Source organism: Carassius carassius, chromosome 7, assembly GCF_963082965.1.
Source record: "Carassius carassius chromosome 7, fCarCar2.1, whole genome shotgun sequence".
NCBI lineage: Eukaryota > Metazoa > Chordata > Actinopteri > Cypriniformes > Cyprinidae > Carassius > Carassius carassius.
In genome coordinates this window covers 4439594-4461416 of record NC_081761.1, presented here as the reverse complement: position 1 = coordinate 4461416, position 21823 = coordinate 4439594, and the positions used below count along the sequence as shown (strand labels likewise).

The window sequence follows — 21823 nt, the reverse complement described above, 5'->3', positions numbered from 1 at the left end:
TTTTTGTAGGAAAAGTGTATAATTTCCTGATCATGTCAGTTGTCTATCCCAGCAATTAAAAAGTAAACACTATGATGCAAAACATTATTCAGTTGTTTCTGTCCCATACAAGCCTAACTTAGCTACATTAGACCAATGGTTTGTGTTTGGAGGCGGGACTGTCTTGTTTAGTTGACCAATGATAGACAGGGGAGTGTTCAAAGGGAGTGTAAATACATTAACAAGAAAAAATTGTACATGTATTTAGTTTGAATTAATATCTCTTTCTCTCTTATCAGCATTTCACTGTAGCAATGCATTTGGAATGGAGTCTGGTAAGATCTCTGATGATCAGATTTCGGCGTCCAGCTCATTTTATGATGGACGCTGGCAGCCCCGTCAGGCACGTCTGAACAACGAGGACAACGCTTGGACGCCTTCTGAGGACAGCAACAAGGAATACATACAGGTGAGCCAATCACACTCTAGAACGTTTCGGTGCATTTGACATTCCTGCAACATTTCATTTTAAATTTTTTTTGGCTAAATTAAATGTTTAATTTGTTGTGAAAAAAGAGAGCTGATGGAAGTCTCATTTGTTTAATTGGCATCATTCATAAAATATTGCAAGCACAAATGTGTATAATCGGTTCAGTTTTACATAATTTGCTGCATCAATTTGAATGATTTTATTGAGGCATACTTCAATGTCAGAATGTAATTTTATTTATTTATTTGTAAATCACATTTCTGTCTTACTGTACAGGATTTTTATTTTATTTTTTATTTTTTTACCCAAATATACACAACCATTCAAAAGTTAAGATGTCTAGGTAAGACAGTTTTTGAAAGTCTCATGTGCTGCATTTATCTCATCAAAAAATACTGTAAAAAAATAACAATGTTATTACAATTTAAATGAACTGTTGTCTGTTGTTAATGTATTTTAAAATGTAATTCATTCCTGTGATGCGCAGCTGTATTTTCAGCATCATTGCTCCAGTCTTCAGTGTCACATGATCTTCAGAAATCATTCTAATGTGCTGATTTGCTGCTCGAAAACATTAACAACAATGTTGAAAACAGTTGTTCTTTTTAATATTTTTGCGGAAACCGTAATATTTTTTTTTCTTAACAGCAATTATTTGAAAAATAATATTTTGTAACATTATAATACATTATAAATACTTTTGACCAACTTAATGCATCCTTGCCAAATACAAATATCCATTTCTTAAAAAAATATATTAATAAATAACTTTATAAATAAATAAATCTGACATGCCCCAAACTGTAGCGTGGATTCATCTAGAAATATTCCATGTTATGAATGAAAAATGGGTTGCATTTGTTGACTTTTCTGTCCCTCACAACCTGATTTGCGTCACATTAAAAAAGCCATTTACCTTGTCCTTGATTTGTTCCCTTTAATCCAGTGGGATTCTCAATCTCTCTCTCACACACGTGTGGTATATTCCTACACACCACTACCTTTCCAGAACCTTCTACACCCTGAATAGAGCTCTCCGTCTTGCACATCAGCATACGCCCCTCAGCTTGAGCTGCGTTTGTTGTGTTGGTGCAGACCGATGATGCACAGAAGGTTGCTGTGATGCTAACTGCTCGATGATGGATGAGGACGAGCTAGAGAAATCCGTAGTTAGCAACCTTCTCAAGTGCTATTGATTTCAGAGTTCATAGCATCTCTCCACACACCCCTCACCTGCATTCAAACGGGTAGCATTACTTCTTATTTTTGACAGATGAGCATGTGTAGAGAGGTCAGGGAGTTTTAATTAGACCAGTGATGCATCATTTTGTTGCATCTACTTTCATTGCCAAATTACTTGTATGTACTGTGTCAAACTTGAATGTTTTATAAAAAAATAAAATGGCATACAATATCACTCAAAAAAAAAAAAAAAAAAGATTGTTGACTGGTAGTGTATATAACACCACAGTTTTCTATAAACATGTTTAAAATAGATGTATTATCTGCAAAGGAACTGTTCATTACTCATGTCAGAAATCTTCATTGATCGGCTGTCAAAAGAGGCTAAGTTTGTTATCGTTCCCTGTTTCCCACTTTCATCAATCAATTTCCTTTCCCAGGTGGATCTTCACTTCCTCAAGGTACTGACCGGGATCGCTACCCAAGGAGCCATTTCCAAGGAGACCCATAAGTCTTACTACGTCACCACCTTCAAACTGGAAGTCAGCACTAATGGAGAGGACTGGATGATCTATCGGCACGGCAAAAACCATAAGGTAAGGACCATGCAATACGTTTATGTTCACTATGTGTTTGCAACTGACAAAGAAAACACAACTACAAAAAAAGAATACATTTGTGAGAACAACACTTACATAGCAGAGACTGGATTTACAAAAATCAAGACATTTTTAAAGAACATTTCATATATATATATATTGACTATTCTTTCACTTGAACATTTTTCCATTCATTTTTATTCCTTAGAATTTCACTTAAATATTTTAAGAACCACTTAATTTTATTCTTAGGAAAAAGTATTTATTTGCTTACGCATGACATTTCCCTGTTCTCATTCAATGCACTGTTAAATCTTTATGATAAATTTATCAGTGAATTAATCATGCATTTACCTATTTTTTGGTAGTAAGTATATGGAAGCCCATTTCCACTACTGAATAAAAAATGTAAATAGGTTATTGTGACTTTTTATCTCACATTTCTCATTCAATACAGACGAGTGAAGGCGAGAGCTGCGTCATGTGTGCTTCTTAAACCTTCTCCTGTTACTTTTCCCCTTTTTAAGGGTACAACATATGGAAGCCCATTTCCACTACTGAATAAAAAATGTAAATAGGTTATTGCGACTTTTAATCTCACATTTCTGACTTTTTTTGCATGATCTAAACTAACAATTGCGAGTTATAAACTATAAAAGCTCTCAAATCTTACTTTTTTCTCATAATTCAGACTTTTCTTTCTCAGAACTGTGTGATATGAACTCACAATTGTGAGTTATAAAGTCAGAATCCGCATTTCTGACTTTTTTTTCTCGCAGTTGTTAGTTTATATCTCGTAATTCAGACTTTTTTCTCACAATTCTGATTTTTTTTTTTTCACAGAATTGCTAATTAAATCTCGCAATCCTGACTTTATAACACGTATAAGGATTAAAAAAAAAGTTTTTTTTTTTGGTGGGAGAGGGACTATTATGAGTTATATCTCACATTTCTGATAAAAAATATCATTATAATTAATATAATTTTATGAGCTACAAAATAAAAATTTACATGTGATCATTTGCCAAGAAATGAACATTTCTAAGAAGTCATTCTGGGGATACAACATTTTTCCTTTTTTCTCTCTTTTCTTTAGTAACAATAGTAAATAAATAAATAATGTAACATTTTTTAAACTTAATGTATTGTGAATCCAGTCAGGTCACATACTAATAAAATCTTATTTCGGCCACCACACCTTTCAAAAACTATCATTAGACCTTTGTTTTCACAAAAAATGTGTGCTTAAATAGATTATGCTAATGAAATCAGAAGGTAGGTATTCCATTTGAGCACAAATCCATTGAATTTAATTAGCATAAGCTGCTGTAGTAGGCAACTGAGCATCTGCAGGAAGAAGCAACTCAAGTTCCAGGTGAACTCTGCTGGTCTGAACAGAGAAAGTGACATGGGAACAGGTTGAGAGATGGTTATCTGGAGGTGGAGAACAATGAGGCCCTTTTTGCAGCCTTATCTCCCTGGCCGTCCCTAACGCCTGCGAGCTACCTGCCGTAAACACACCTGTGTGACCGGTCACACCTGGATCAGCGTGGGATATGCTGATACGTGTTCATACATTGCTGGAATTCAGCGATCTGACCTATTTGAAGACTGTGTTTCAAATCATTTCCCCTTTCTAGATAAGTTGAGACTGATACTATTAAGTCTAATATTAATTTAGTTTTGAGGAAGGCAGGAATTTTTTCAAATTCAGTCACAGAGCTTTGAAGAACCCTCAGTACTTCATCAAAACATTTTTTAGAAGGATATACAGCATTTGGGTTGTGAAGATGAATGCGGCAAAGTCAAATTATGATGAGGACACAACTAAGCAAACCCGACAGAAATGCTTTTGTTGGGCTAGCATTAGCGCGGCTAGTAATTAAAGCATCAATCAACTGCCATTGCTTCATTTGACCCGCCTGCCCAATGACATCCTAATCTCTGTTTGTTTTGACGTTGTCCGTCACTTGAAACATCGTCTTTCTCATTTTGTGACAACTAATCCCACTCTAACCGTGCTGGCCACAGTTTAATCAGAGCCTCGGAAAGATGCTTATTTTTAACTCTACGTTGCACCAAGGGATGCCGTGTAATAAAAGTGCTAGGATTAACCTTTTGGTCGTCTTTTTAGTGGATCTGCTTTTGATTAACAGATTAGTCTCCTGTTTCGGAATAAGTCGGACGTGAAAGTAATATTGACCTGCAGACATGACCGGGCTTAACGCTCCGGATGTAGTCAAATCCTGGTCTCAAACCACTTTTATTATAGAGTCTGGGATGTAAATTGTTCTTTGACCATTTTGAATCCTTAGAATATTGAATCATTATTATTGTTAATAATTTTGAACACATAGGGAAAGATCAATTTAATGATATAATGACAGGTGGTAAATTATATGCTATTTAGCATTTTTTATTTTATTTTATTATTAATTTATTTCTTTGCATTTTGACCAATAATTAATTTGTCATAATGAAAAATTATCAAGATATAATTTGAATTTTGTAATATATATTTATATATACAGGTATGTATTTTACTAATGCAAAAACTAATATACAGTCAACACTGAAGATAGGTAGATAGCAAAATATATAAAAAATTCTAATTAAAATTGTTGGTCATTTTACTGTATTTATTTTTTTTGACTTATTTATTGATTTCTACAGTCCCTTTCTGCTTTCTATTCATAAAGGAATCACTTGATGATTAATTAAATGATTAAATGTCAATTATTAATTACTGTTGTCAAAGTTTCTTCTGTGGAGTGATATATGGACACTTTCACCATATCGGCTGTTTATTTTTGGGGTTGTTGCTGGATTTGGGTTTGTATAAGCAGAGTGAGCTGCACTGTAAAAAGTTTAATTATTATTTACTCAATTTTATTGGTGAAACATTTTTACACTCAAAAAAATTGAGTAAATTTTAAAGCTGTGAAATCAATGAAATATACTGTATGAATTGAGTAAATGTAAGTAAAAAAATTAAGTAAATCTGAGTAACTGCATCTGGTACATTAACAAATAAAATTGAGTAGAAATAATTGAACATTTAAACATTTGAAAACAATATTTATGAGTAATATTAACTGTTTTTATTAATGAGTAATATTAACTTTTTATTTTCTCTAAACCTTTGTAAAATAGTACTCCACACAACCACCAGTATACATGACGTTGGCCTTTATTGTCAATGAGTACAGCAATACAGCACATTTTACACTGTATACAATATTGCCTACATTTAACAAACATTTTATAAGTAAAAATTAAATATTTAAAAATTCAGGTAGCCTAATTCAAGTGTAATCAAATCAACCCAATATCCACTGGATCAGCGCTGGTCCTCGTGCCGGAGACGGACTCGCCTCTGCGGGTGAACTTTAGACTTCATACCGCCATCCTGCGTTTCACTCACAGCCGATAGATAAGTTACTGCGAGTGACTGACATAACCTGCCAATAAACAAACAGTGACAGTTCTGAGGACATTTTATCATCCAAATGATAATAATTATATTTATTATCATTAGGAATGAAGTCATGTATTTATGCAAAGCGTTTCAATCATGCAAAAAGACAGGCGCGACTCTCCTTTAGGTGTCGAATTACGCCTCTGTATGTAGTTTTGCATTAAATATGATTTAAAGCACAGTAAAGATTTTATAGATAAAATAAAACATACACAAACCTGAATTTCACAGAGGAAATGCACCAAATCTGCGACGCTGAGAAGAGAGCTGTTGTCTGGAGACTGGAGAGTTCAAACTGCCTGCGCTTACTGACTCAACCAACCGTCGAGCTGTCGTCACGTCAGAGGGTGGGGGAGGGGTGCATTGTTTTAATTGAGTAAACTTACTCAAATTTTAAGAGTGTGTTAAATATATTAATAATATTGATTTGAATTAAGTAATATTTTTGTTTCTTGAAACAGATCAGTTTAATTCAACATTCTCAAATATTTTGATAGAAATTTCACAAATATATTAAGTATATTATAAAGAAATAATTGGTTAGTCAAATACTAAATAATTTTATTGAAAACAACTTAAATATATCTGTAAATTTTAGATAAAATGAAGTGTTGGATTTTTACTCAATTATTTTGGTATGTTTAACTCAAACAATCAAGTACACGATATTCAGAGATTTTATTAAGTTAATAAAGTTAAAAATTTCTGTAATATTTACTAAGCCACATAATTTTTTTTTACAGTGACTCTTTCATAAACATAAACAGAACAAGGAACAATTGTAACCTTATTCTGAGGAAAAACGTGCTTTAAAATATCACAGTATTCACTTTGTTGCTTAATTTTACACATACAGTGAACACATTGCAAATACATCATGAATATTTGATACCACTCAGCATTACTGCATACACATATATATAGTCACTAAAGCACAAAAATGTCCTACAAGTGTGAAAAAATGCACAATAGCCTGTTTATTATTACAATTCCTATAAATCCCTTGTGGACAGCAAGTAATAAATCTGTCACAGACTCACTTGATACATGATGTTATAGCATATAAAGCCATTTAGCCTTTGTGTTTGCTGCCCTTGACAGAAAAGTGACGATTGGGAGAGTTAAAAAGGATGGGAGGAGAGGAAAACAAAAAAAGACTGAAAGAAATTTGAATTAAGGGGGTGTTTTGTCATTTTTTTCTCCCATTGAGAGAAAGCTTACTGGAGGGGAGCAGGTATTGTTGAGTAGTGAACACTTCAGTGTTCATTCGCTGTCTCCCTCACACACACATTGTCTGTTTTCCTTCTCTTCAAGACGTTGCTTAAGGCTGGTGAGCCACCAACTGGAACCAGCTTCAACTGTCAACATCTCCATCTAGAGATGAGTGAGGGAAAACAGGTGGACAAAGAAAAGAACATATTTAATTTGAGGAAAGACAGCTGAAAAGCATGACTTTATGAATTCATCCTGATTAGTGCTGGTTTAGCTGGATTTCCAGCATATTGTTTCTGGTGTACCTGCTTGATCCAGTTAAGAAATCAGTTGAGGGGGAAAAAAGGTTATTGGCCCTTTTATTTATTTATTTAGTACATTATTTGACATTAAATGTATCATTATTTCTATTTTAATTTTTTTATGAAATTTATTGGATTATGTGGACTGGAGAGTATATTTTTTCAAAGGGCTTAAAGTAGTATACAAGCATATTATTTATTTATGTATATATGTATATATATTTATATATATATATATATATATATATATATATATATATTTTTTTTTTTTTTTTTTGGACAAAACATATGTTATTAATTATATGAAAAAAAAATAGAAAAAAGATCTGCACACTGTTGCGTTCCCTTTATTCAAAAAGTAAAAAACGTTTCTGTCAAAGACCTTCGTCAGGCAAACACTGTTAATGAAGACATTTTTATACAATTATATCAGGTACATGTAAATAATAGAGGTTATAGGCATTGAAGAAAAAAGAAAAAGAAAGTTGATGAATTTTAATAAACAGTATTATAGGTTTTATTTTTAATTTTTTTCATGTCATAATAATTCTAATGTACATTTCATATATTTACTCTGAAAATTTTTGTTCCCGTTCAGATATCTAGCCTTTAAAAGAAGAGCCATGGTTTAACCAACGTTGGGGAAAAAGACTCATTTACTATTTTCTTAACTTAGTTTCTCTGCTCATGTCTTTTGGTAGACATGCTCTTTCACGACTTTCATCAATACTTAAACACCTTGAGACCTTTTGTCCCCTAGCAGTCTGGATAGGATGTCTGTTCTGACCGACCCACGGGCGGAGACAGACCCACGCAGGGTTTCACCTCCTAGCGTTGTAGGGACAGTGGAAAGGGTCTTTATAATTTCATGATCTATCACTCGTAGACACACAACATGGCAGGTTTAATTATTTAGTTACCTTAGCTAGTGCTCTACTTCAGCTGGATGGGCGGGACCATCCCATCGTGGGTCGCCCCGCCGCCAACTCTCTTGTTGTCAGGCAGATTTTGCTCTTGTTTACGACACTGACACAAATAGCTTAAAGATTAAACAGCTTATAGCTCTATAGGCTATTTGAATTTTTTGTCATTTCGATATGAAACAGGTCTTTAGACAATACAAAAGCATTAGTACTCATCATTTAGTGCACAAAATTGCACAGCCTTTTCACAGCAAAATAACAACTGATTGATTGAACAGGAAAAGGTCATTATTCAAGATGACTTGGTCAGACATCACAGGTTTCTCAGACCTCTTTATAATCTAAATTAACCTTTGAACTGTGTAACTAGGCTCATTGACAGGGGCCAAAGATCGCCGTTGAACTACTGATGGAATCTTTGATCTCTGCAGGTGAAGAAAACCTTAATGCATTAACCATAAGCAATTCGACCTCTGACCTTCCTTGACTGCTCTTAAACTGTACCATATTTATTTTCCTTGTGTTTGATCTACACCTAGTTCTTGTGTGATTAGTAGTTTTTAGTAGATGCCATTTGATGTAGAAAGAACAAGTCTTGTCAGAATGGAAATACAGTTCATATGTCTTTATTGAGGTTAGATCTTTAGATATTTAAATTTTACAACCCATTTTTTCTTTTTGTTTTGTGCAACTACATTGTTTCAATAAGAGAAAGATACCTAACTACATAAAAATAAGTGCTTCATTCATTCCTGAAAAATATTTGACACAGAAATTTACATACAAATGGTTTTACATATAATTTTCAAAATATTTTGTAATTATTAAAGTGTAATTGAAATGTAATGTTATATACATTTTATGTGTTTTTTTTTTGTTTTTTTTTTTACAAATTCTATAGACAGAAATGAAACATATAATGTAAATAGATATTAAGTAAATAAGATACATTTTATTTATTTTCAGGCAGATGTGTTATGTAAATGTAATTATTAGTTTACAAACCATTACCAATTAAAGTTGACATGCAAATACACAGATGTTACAAATTATTAACAAAAATGTACTTAAACATTATTTTATGAATGATTTTCAAATACAAATAATTTACTTTAAAATTTGTTTCTAAAAACAATGTTGCATATATTTATGCAGGATTGAACTGTGATTGTACAAAGTTGTGAATACAATTTTTTTTTTATTATTTAATTGTTTTATTTAAAATAAAATGAAAATACTATTTTTTTTTACCCCAAAATTACATGTTTTATTATTATTATTTATTTTAATTTTTTTCAATTCTTTTTGTAATCTATTAGCAATTTCTGAGTTAAAATAGTTTCAAACTAAATCCTAAGCCAGTTTGTTTTTTGGCGCGGTTACACAGAAATGAATGAGTCGCACTGACTGGACTCTACTTGCATCCCGCTCAGCCTCGCGTTGATTCCTTTCAAATTAAATATGCCATTTACTCTGATTGGGGACCAGTCCATCTTTCTCATATTTTTCCAATTCATCTGGTAATTCTGATATTTTCTTCTCATGCTTTTCCAGTCTTGTTGATTGGTCTGTGTTATCATCTCTCAGACCCTGTTCTCCTCCTCACTGTCTCTTTCGTTTAACCTCTGTCTTCTCTTCCATCGTTACCTGTGAACTCTGAGGAGCTGCCACAATGTTTTGCCACAGAGCTGGACGGCTGACTGCGTCATATTGCAGCGTCTAGAAAGGGGTCATCCGTCTAGTCAACTGTCTGTCTGTCTGGCTTCAGCAGTGACAACACATTTGAGATCAGCATTTTAAAAAAAGGGTTTGAGAAAACCTTCCCCCACCACTCCAACCTTCCGTCACTGCATCATTGAAGCATTATGAGTGTGGTCCTTTGTGAGTGTGCCGAATTCCCCGACTGGGAATACACACACACATACACACTCAAACAGAGTTGATAGAGCATTTGTAGCCTTGAGCGTATAGCACAGAAAAGGGATTCTTCCATATGGATTGCTCTGCCCAGAGCCTGTAACTCTCAATGGGACGTGACTTGTGGCCACTGGATAGAGGAGATGAGGCGAACAATGGGGATGAATGAGGTTTAGGTCTTGAGGATAAAAGGAATGGGGGGAAATTTAACGGTGGTGAAAACGAGCTCAATAGACTCTTTGTTTGTCTTCGTCTAATCCACTACTTTTTCTAGTGCCACTTGACTTAATCAGCCCGTTTCACTGCCTCACTGGTGTCGGTCATAGTCCCAGCTTTGTAAGTAAGCCAAGATACTTGTGTGTCTATAGTGTGTTCACTTTTGAAAGCCTTTACAGCCCATCTTGGCCTCTGTTACACTTGATCTCAGGTGAGGAATGTTTTCGGTTGGCTAAGACACATCCAGCATTCAACCTCCCACATGGATGGAAGAACTCGTATTTGTGTGTGTGTGGGAGGTCATGTGTCAAACCGTCATAAGTTTCAATCTCCTGTGCATTTGTTTTTAAGCCCTATGTATACATCAGTGTGCCAGTAGGTGGAGACCAAGTGTCTCCCTTCATAAACGAGCAGTTAAATCATTTACAGCAAATCATTCATGAACAGAGCACATTTGCTTCATTGAATCATTCATTCAACCGATTCAAAGTGACTTTTCTTCAAATGCGCTCATGCAGTTAGTTCAATTGACTGTTGTTAGTAACGAAACAAGTGATTCTTTATGAGTGAGTCGTTGAATAATTTATTGAACCGTTTTGTATAAAAACCATCATTAATTCATGAAGAAAACAGGTGACTAATCTTAAAAATGTCTTTAAAAAATCACTAGCTTCATGAATCCAGATAGCTTCATGAAGTCATTGAGTCATTCATTCAACCAATTGATCCTGGAGCACTGATTCATTCAGAACTTAACTAAGTGCCGAGACCCTATGAATGGGTCTTTGTATAATTCAAAAGAACCTAAGAATGAGTGAAATATTGTGTCAAAAATGCAAGTAACTCAAAATTAACTTCTAGTTTATTGGACTGTTGTATAAATCCTTACTTTCATTAGCTTTAGAAATGTTTACTGCTTCTTCTTATTGAGCTTTGATAGCTCATATCTTTTTGTAATACCATTATGTGTCTTAAACCTAGAGCTTACTAACTGCATGTCTTGTGTTTTCCTTATTTTGAGTGTACATTGGTTTACATTTCTGTTATCTGTCAATCAATTGTCTCTACATGGGAACTTCCTCTCTTATCTTTAGAAGTTTTTTCACTGGTGTTCAGTTTAATCTACCCCTTATTACACTTTACAGAGAACCGTAGGATTTCTTATGGTTCTGAGGTATGTGGATAAGAGTGTTTTATCAATGAAGTTTTATACTGTTCCAACCTTTAATTTGTAACATGTTTTAAGGAATGTCTTTGGGGAAAAAGAAAACAGCAAAGAGAAAATTACATTTACTGAAGTAGGGTGACCCTATGCAACTAACAGTTGTTAAGACATTGCTTGGGTGTTCTACCTGATGGATAGGTTAAGATTCTGGTCTTGTTTGAAGGTTGCATGAATTAGCAAGCATCACCAGTATGCTTCAACCATGCTAATAGATCATTCCCACTGTACATATCAAACTAAGATGTCCTTTAGCTGAATACCTCTTAAAACTGGAGGAATAATATTTATTTTCATTTGTCCTGACTATTTTGCATGCAGAAAAACAAAAATCTAAATAGGAGTATCATGAAAAAACTCTTTCTGGGTTTGGAACAGTCCACTCCTTTAGAACAGTGAGTAGTTTTGTTGATGCTTTGCAGCAAGTGTAATCAGTGTTGTGTTTTCTCTATGTTGCAGACTTTCCATGCCAACACTGACCCATCTGAGGTGGTTTTGAATCGTATTCCCCAGCCCGTTCTGGCCCGGTTTGTTCGTATTCGACCACAACTCTGGAATAACGGCATTGCACTGCGCTTTGAGCTTTATGGCTGCCAAATTACAGGTGAGTGTTTATAGTTGCATGATTTGTTTTCATCTTAATATACAATGTATATTTATGAGGTTTTTATATAGCTTTTGTCTGTTTAAAAAAAATACCAAAAAATATTCCCCTCTGTTGAAGATCTGAAATCGATGTTTGTTCACATTCATGCATTTTTTATGTATTTATTTATTTGTTTTTTGGATCCTTTTTTTTTTTGGACCTTTAGACAAAACCATTTAAATAAAAATAAGAATATGGAGCATAAGGCAGAAAAAAACATCAGCTTTATTCAGAGAACTGTATTAAGTTTACTGTGAGACACTTTGGATAACAGTGTCTGCTACATGACCATTTCATCATTTGAAGGCTGAAGTAAATGTGTACTTATCTGTCATTCTCTCTTCTCTCAGATGCTCCTTGTTCGGAGCTCCAGGGAATGCTGTCCGGGCTCCTCCCTGATTCCCAGATCTCCGCCTCCTCGGTGAGGGACCTTCACTGGGCTCCTGGAGCAGCACGTCTGGTGGCCAGCAGATCAGGTTGGTTTCCCGGTCCTGCCCAGCCTATAGCTGGAGAAGAATGGCTCCAAGTGGACCTCGGGACACCCAAGACAGTGCGCGGAGTGATAACCCAAGGAGCACGGAGTGGGGAAGGAGGAACCAGTTCTGAGAACCGGGCTTTCGTTCGGAAGTACCGTCTAGCACAGAGCCTGAATGGGAAAGACTGGAACTTTGTAATGGATAGCAAGACTAGCATGCCCAAGGTATTTATTTTGGCCAAATCATAGTATAAATATATGCAGAATGGTTATTTTATAAACATACACTACCATTCAAATTGGGGTAAACTGTATTTGGTATGAAACTGTAAAACTATGGTTGGGGTTGAACTGTATAAAGTATTTTAAGTAATTCTTTTATTCAGCAAGGATGCATTAAATTGCTCAAAAGTGACAGTAAAGACATTTATAGTGTCACTTAGTATTTCTATTTCAGATAAATGGTGTTCTTTTGAACTTTCTGTTCATCTAAGAATTGTGAAAAACATAAGGTATCACAGATTCTATAAAAAATGTTAAGCAGCACAACTGTTTTCAACATTGATAATAATCAGAAATGTTTCTTGAGCAGCAGATCAGCACATTAGCATGATTTCTGAAAGATCATGTGACACTGAAGACTGGAGTAATGATGCAGTAAATTCAGCTTAAGTTGTTTGAAATTTTAATAATATTTTACAATATTGCAAATTTTTACTATGTTATTCATAAAAAAAATAAATCATTGGTAAGCGTAAGTTACTTATTTATAACAATTAGAAATCTTACAAACCCCAAAGTTTTGAATGATAAAACTCTTCACCAATATGGTTGATATATTCCCTTTTGTTGCTACCAGTCCTTACCATCTTGATTAAGATGGTCTACAAAGTGAAAAACCAAGTCTATTAGATGGTAATCCAAACTGATCAATCATCTAGACCAGCTTGGATCAATTAATCATCATAAACGATCCGCTAAAACCATTTTTTAGGATATTCCAGTAGGGAATCAAACCATTTGGAACTCAATTGAATTGTCAGAGTTACCAACTAAACATGCTATTCTGATTATTTTACTAGCAGGTTAACCACACCTGTGACACCTGAGATACCTTCAGATGCCTACATTCAGTGTGTGTAAAACATCTTTTTGTTCTGTAGCTTTTTGAGGGGAACACACACTATGACACCCCAGAGCTGAGGCGTTTTGAGGAACTGGCTGCACAGTTTATCCGCATCTATCCAGAGCGTTGGTCTCCGGCAGGGATCGGAATGAGAATGGAAGTCCTGGGCTGCAACCTGCCAGGTAGGACACGGCTCTCAAATACACCACTATCATGAAATCATAAGCTAAATGACTTGGTGATGATTGGGCAGTTCCAGTTGTAGGGTGAAATTTATTCTCAGTCTCCACAACTGACACTGAGCAGCTGCCCAGAAACGCACCGTCAGCTGAAAGCTATTGCAGCTTGTACAATGTTTTATTTTTTTTTCATTTTTGGTGGGGAGAAGTAAAAGAGAATGGATAGACTGATTTGAAGAGAAAATAGAAACATGGAAACAGGGATTGTCTCTAAGCGAATTGGATAGGCGAAAAACAACCATTAAAAATTGGTGGAGGCTGGATGAATTTTGTAAGGCTTTAGTGTGACAACTCAATTGTGTGTGTGCTGCATACACTATTGTTCAAATGTTAGGGGTCAGTAAGATTTTATAACATATTTAAGACAGTTATATTGTGAAGTATTATTACAATTTAAAATATCTGTTTTCTACTTGAATATATTTTGAAATATAATTTATTCTTGTGATGCAAAGCTGAATTTACTGCATCATTACTACATTTTCTCTATCTGACTTACTAGAGCATCAACTTGGATGAATACATTCCCATGCCTACAATATAAACATGAAAGCCACACTTACACTACTATAATCCGAATGCGACCCTCTGTGCCAATTATCCTCTCTGTTGTATAATTTATCATAGAGCTGCTGGAGATACATCTGATTGAGTGTGTGTGTATGCAAATGTACAGTATGCTCCAGTTTTATGTGCGAAAACCAAATGCTCAAAGTTTTAGAGACCTTCAACATGTATCATGTATGTGTACGTATATATATATATATATATATATATATATATATATATATATATATATATATATACATTTTATTATGAGGATTGGAAATTCATTCAGTTCAGGTCTAATTACTATTATTCTTTTTTTGTTATATGAAGGTGAATAAATGAATACAGAAATGCCATTTTGGTGAACTATCCCTTTAAGAAGCACAACCTCTCTCTCAATTCCATTCTTTTGTTTTAACTTTCTCTCTTTCCCACCAGTTGTTTTCAGGGAGTGTTCTTGCTGTGTAAATGTTTTTCTTTTGGTCCTGTTCTTCTCACTTCTCCTCGTCCTTCTGTTTCTCATCAGAGAGACCATATTACACTTTTTCCCATGTTCTCTCTCCCACACATACAAACTCATATGTTATACATGTTCATCCCACGAAACAGCTGTTGTTGTGTATGCAAACATATACAGTACCTGCCCACACTGTGTTACTTACTTTGTTCTTGGTTTATTCTCCCAGTGACTTCTAGTGTTCTGAGTGGTTGCTTGATTATAAAAAAATTAAAGTTACATTTAAATGTAGTTCTTGTGTTTGTCAAAATATAATAGTCAACATTTGAAGTGGATCAAAAAAGTTCATCAAAGTTGTCTCAAGATGAAAACACCATTTGGTTTTTGGACAACTTTGATTAACTCTTTTGATCCAAATGTTGACTAGTGTACTTTCAGATCATTAATCAATCTTTTATTTTATTTTTGTATTTTATCTCAGCCATGTCTTCATTCTAACATATTTTCAGTTCCTCTGGTTTTAAATGCTTTGGTCATTATGAAGCGATCAAATGTATATATTATATAGTTCATTGCATGAATCTGAAGTGAATTATGGGGCCCCAAAGGCAGCTATTTATTTTCCCGGCATGCACTATTGCTCTCTGCTGCCTTGCCAAGCTGTGATTGGCAGGCTGAAATATGCAGGAAAGCTTTATGCATAATTGAGGCTCTGTTATTTATTTATATATCTATTTTTTTTTATTGATTTATTATTTTTTGCTGAATCAGGGTCTTTGGAGAACGACGTGACAGCTTTCCTGTAGAAAGAGTGAGAATATGATGAAAGCAGAAATGACAGGACAAGAGTAGAGGGAGAGAGAAGAGAATGATATGGATATGAGCTGAGAAAGGGGAAGCTGAATGGAATGGATGGAAGACAGATTACAGCTATCAATAATATGCTTTCATTTCTTTGCCTTACTTCCCATTACCTCCAGCACACTCAGACATGCACACAGACACAGACACACACACACAAACACACTGGAGGCAGTGATCTTCCCGCTAGTCTTAATCACATTAAGGCAACTGCAGCCTGCGGTGAGGTGTACAGTTACACGTATTCTTTAAAGAGACGGATAACATACACAGCCATTTTGAAACAGCAATAACCTTCACACTGGGAAATGACTATAAAAATAGGGACGAATGTACTGTTAATATGAAGGATATTTCGGTATTGATTTTTCACAGGTTTGAATTACACATTGCATTGTGTTGTGTTGAGTTAAAAAAAAAATTGTGTTGAGTTAAAAAGACATCAATCAATGATGTCTTTGCAGAAAATTACAAGCACCTGTTTTTTTGTTTTTTTTTAAAAGATGTTTTTCTTACTGTGTTTAAAAAACAGGTATTAAAAATTTAAATGACTGAAATTTGAGAATATGTTGTAGGCTACAAAATGTAACAGTTAATGCACAGAAATAAATAGCTGTTATATAAATATAAATATAAATAATACAAAAACAACATTCACATCACACTTTTGCAGTGAAACCTACATGCAAAGCGGTCGTTGAGAAGGATGCATAATTATGCGTCCTACCTTTTAGAACAGCCTTGGAGTGTAACAGTAGAAGAACAGCGGTTTGTGACAACGTTCCCTATATTTGTCTTGTCTGTTGTGCTGACACAACTGTCACATCTCTGAAAGGTCAAAATCATTACACCGTGACACACAGCGACCTTTAAACACTGACAGAGCATCTTCAAGGCGTGGAGAGTGTTTGCACACGTGTGTACACATGCACAAGCGTAGTCCCACACAGGTGATGATATTTATCTGTCATCCCTGCACTAATTGAATCAGAAGACAAAGAAAACAAATGGACAGACTGCAGGTGTGGAGGCATATGAAAGAATGATGGAGGGAAAGAGGATGGCGTAGAGAGGGAGGCAGTTAGCGATAGGGCAGAGGAAGTGGTATTAACTGGCTAATTGCTTCAGAAAAGGCCATGGCATTACAGTGACAAATATCACCAGCTGTGGCTCACCTTTTATGAATTCAAAATATTAATGTATGCACCGATTCGCTTCCTTTGCAGAAACTACTGTGAGTGACCGTTCGGTTTGTCTGCTAGATGTACTTCTCTACTTATTTAAGTCTAAAACCTTTCACTTGATTCTGTTTGTTTTTAAGGTAATTTAAAAGATTGCTAAACTATTATTTCACCCACTAGAAATCTGAATATTTTTTTCTGCAAGAAAGAAAAATCACAACTCTCTTAAACGTCATTGCATAGAATAATAAAAATAATCTTTGCACTTTTTAAAAAAAAAAAAAACAACTAAATTGCTGTTGTTGTTGTTTTTTTTGACACATGATGGATTGAAGGTCCTGTATATTAGTATGCATGTATGTATACATGTCTAGTGTTCATTCAACACCCCATGGCTTGTCTGGGTTTTCTCCCTAAAGCATTGCCATCCACTGATGTCTGATGTCATCATTTAAGATGGATGCAAAAACCTGCAGGCGATACGGGGACAAAATTATAGTTTTGCACAGGATTGCATACTGTGCACATAGTTTATGTTCGCCTCTGCGCTGGCATAAATTCAGAGATTGGAGCTTTATGATTTAATTTATGAGTATCTGACTCATGGCTGGCTGCATAATTAAAATGAAAGGAATCTCATTTGAAATGGAAAGAAAAAGAGATTTGTTTGAATGGAAATGCATTCTTGTCTGGGTTAAGATAAGATTGTTCATTATGTGTTTCCTCTGCAGAAACCTCCACACCAGCTGTAGAGACATCCAAACCAACTCAAGCCTCCTCTGTAGAAACCAGCACAATGCAGAAACCCAGTCCAGGTTGGTTTAGATCTAAGCACAGAATGAATGCATAATTTATATTTATTTATTTATTTTACAATGATTTAAGCCTGAGTAGGTTTCACAAACACATTAAACAGAAATCAACCACATTTGGGTTGTTGTTGCATGCATATGTGAAATGGAAACTAATCAACTACCAATTGAAACTACCAATTATGCATTGTGTTGTATTTTCACAAGGGAAACTTTGCTTAAGTGAAGTGCTTGTTTCTACATGGAGCAATATAATATTTCAAAACTACATAAATATGTGCGTGTGACCTGTAAGCACTTTATACCACCTTTTTGGTCAATGAATATCTCTTTAACATAAGTTACACTCACTATCAGCATTTTCCGTGGCTTTTTGGCAGAGTTGTTGAGATATTTCATATTTTTGCACATTGATGCAGCTGAAGTCAAAGGTCAAAACTCAGTTTAGTTTAAAGTGCCGTTAGCCGTCCAATGTTTTGCCAGTGTTGATGAATATTAATGCGAATGTATTGATGTACTCTCTCTGTCAGTTACCAGCGCTGCCCTGCCGTCTCACAAAGGACTGTGTGATTTTGAGCAAGGTTTGTGTGGTTGGAGCCTTGACCCGGATTCTGACCTCAGCTGGGCGCTACACAGCTCCAGCAAAAGCACCGCCTTGGGTCAGAGTCAAGATCTTTCCATGGGCTCAAACAGTGAGTATCACACACACAAACACACACACACACACACACACACACATGCACATTCACATGCATACAGAAGTCGTCATGCCTGTAGGCTCCAGTCTGTGTTCATGCTTGGAAACACAAAGCCTTTACAAAAACAATCTCTCACAAATATTATATTATATTATATTATATTATATTATATTATATTATATTATATTATATTATATTATATTATATTATATTATATTATATTATATTATATTATATTATATTATATTATATTATATTATATTATGTTGTGTTGTGTTGTGTTGTGTTGTGTTGTGTTGTGTTGTGTTATATTATATTATATTAAGGAACACAAACAGTTTAATTCATCCCTTTTTTGTTTGTATTGTTATTTCTATGTAATATAGCATTTTTTTTAAATATGGCATTTTTTACGCCAAAATTCAACCAGCTTTTCCATAAAAGATCATGTTGGCAAAGTTTTGTTCTTCATGTAATATGATTTAATTCTAACTCCAAATCAGTTTCCCATTATTATTTTAACACCTCACCCAGATGAGAAGCAGCTTGACTGTTTCCAGAACAGACTTTTAGTTTTCTAACTTCGGTACGTGTTCGCGTAAACTCCTGTGACCTCATTCCCTCTATACACGGCACTCTGCTTTCCACATGTCAGCCACTGGCATGAGATCTAGAAGAGGAAAACAGGATGAATGCTCGGCATGCTTTCTCTCCTCCTTTCTCTCTCCCGAACACTGTCACACTCCCTCTATTTCTATCCCATGACACATCCCAATTAGAAGCGTACACCAAGAACAAAGCATGGCAGTGAAGAAAGAAATAACAATCACTATTTGATTAAAAGCTGGGAGTCCGTGGGCTGCAGATTTCTACCTATTTATCAATATGAAAACAAGATTTACATTCCTAGTACACTTTCTGCTGAATGACTGGGAAAGAAAGAAACGATCATGCAAAACTTTACTTTTAACATCGCATCATCCTCCCTTGCAGTTTTCGAGTTTGGCTTAAATACACATCTTACATTTTTTTTCTTTATTGATATTTAGTTTTATTCTGAAATGCATCAGACTATGAAAGTAAAATAGGTTACCATTTCACGTGACACTCGAGGGCATGTGTTGCAGTCATTTCACCACATTTAAGAGGCAAGTGTTGACATGGTAAAGTCATTGTAACGCTTAGTCTCGACTGACAGCAACAGCAATATGACTGGGATGGCATTGTTCAATAAATAATTACATTAATTATTTACAATAAACACAATTAATAATTCTTTGGCGTAGTAATATCACTGTAGGCTGTGTAATTTTGCCCAGCATTAATATAGAATTCAACTGATGTGAGGTCACTGCCACTGGTTTGAATATTTTGGCTGTTTTACTGCAGTTTCAAATGCGGCTCATTCTGTCAGATTTTAGAGCTATACTGTAGATTTAAATTTTTTTTAACAATATTTATTTGAGAAATCTTTCTGTAACATTATTAACACCTTCACTGTCACCTTCGGACAATTAAATGCATTCTTGCTGAATACAAGTATAACTTTTATTTAAAATAAAGAAATAAAAAATTATACTAACCCCAAACTTTTAACAGTAGTGTACATCATTATATACTGTATCATATATGGGTTGTGGATGGTGCTAAGCGCTATTGTTTAATGATTTATAACCATTTAAAAGTGTAAGAAGTATTACAATTTCCTAGGACTCTTTTCTGGAAGTTCAAAAAATCTTTTCAGACTTCAGAGGCACAGATTCTTGTGGAAAACTGCATTTCCAACCATGTATTCCAGTCCTACACCTGCCTTCCAGGCGGATTTTTGCATAGACTTCCATGTACTTAGAGCCTCTTTCAAGAGATCATTATTCGTTTCCCCTTATAAATATAGTTCATGCGATCAAAAGGGGGATTTTTTTTCACATAAGTTAAAGATATTCACTCCCCACCCCTTCACATCTCCTCATATATGCATTCCCAGTGAAGTTAAGGGGACTGTTATCCTAAACCTATTTTAAATTCATTGCCTTGGAATATTTTAAATGCTCTCTCTGAAAGACTTAACAAGCCATGCCGACAGCTGCAAGGTGTTATAGGCGCTTTCTGACAGTTCTCAAAATGTTTAAGACTCCAATAGGTCACATGACTCCTCCTTGTCCAATCGGATGGCTCAGAGAGATGCCGGGCCGCCACCACATGAGCTTTTTTTCAAGATCCTTTTGACCTTGAAATTTCTGGAAAGATTATTCACAAATATATAGAGATAAAAGAGTGTGCACCTGTCTCTCCACTTTTTCTTCACTGTGGGGGTCATGCCGTGCTCCCACTTAAAGCTCTTTCATTCTTAGCTTAGCAAACAGACACCTGCCGTCACCTAAAGTGCCTAGTGAGCTACCATCGCTCACGAACGACACTATTACTAATGAGAAAGTGCTTGATTTTTCCCACAATGACACACTTGACTTTTAGATGGGCAGGACAAGAGAAACGTGTTGCTTGGAAACACAGTTTGGGTTGGGGAAGTGATCACTGGCTGTTTGATAATTCGGGACCCACGGTGACACAAACCAGACTGTTAAAATGTCATGTGCTGAATGGCACTTTTTGCCCAGCAGGGAATAAACAAGATTGCATACGAAAAACCAAAAGGCTGCAACATTTTCATCTGTCGCTCTGTGTGATACGCCTTGCTGTGTTTGTTCTCTCACAGGTTTGGGAAACTACCTGTACATCGAGGCCAGTCCTGAGACGCAAGGCCAGAAAGCCCGGCTGTTCAGTCCCAGTGTGGATCCTGACACCGGACCTCTCTGCCTGATGTTCTCCTATCAGCTGGAGGATCAGGGAACCCTGAGGGTCCTGCTGCAGAACAAACACCAAGAGGAAACCCTGCTCTGGTCCCTCCGTGGAGACCAGGAGCCCATCTGGAAAGAAGGGCGGACCATCATACCTCAATCTCCTAATGAATTTCAGGTAAAAAGATTAGACTAGATATACAGTAAAATGGGATTATATAAAAAATGTATGGTAATTGTTGGTAAATAGTGTTGATAAACCTAAAAATACCATTTGCCTGGTTTTCATTATACTGTAGATTTGCGCAAAACTTTTGCGATACTTTATAATGTCAATTAAAAACAACTACTGCGAAATGGATTAATTTCCATCAACTGATGTTATGTGACTAAAACATAACTTTTTTCTCATGCAACAAGTCATAGTGACGGATATTGGTAGGTTTACGTATTTTGCACCCAAT

General features: G+C 35.3%; 1 protein-coding gene across 3 annotated transcripts in view; it reads left to right on the top strand.

Annotated features, from left to right (window-relative positions):
• nrp2a (neuropilin 2a) overlaps positions 1-21823 on the top strand; it is a 71616-nt gene that overhangs the window by 34911 nt on the left and 14882 nt on the right. For all 3 annotated transcript variants that reach the window (XM_059553555.1, XM_059553554.1, XM_059553556.1), the window contains exons 6-13: positions 279-448; positions 2092-2247; positions 11980-12124; positions 12517-12866; positions 13805-13949; positions 17786-17869; positions 18397-18558; positions 21278-21537. In XM_059553555.1, coding sequence (XP_059409538.1) covers positions 279-448; positions 2092-2247; positions 11980-12124; positions 12517-12866; positions 13805-13949; positions 17786-17869; positions 18397-18558; positions 21278-21537 — 1472 coding nt within the window. The remainder of the gene's footprint in view (positions 1-278; positions 449-2091; positions 2248-11979; positions 12125-12516; positions 12867-13804; positions 13950-17785; positions 17870-18396; positions 18559-21277; positions 21538-21823) is intronic.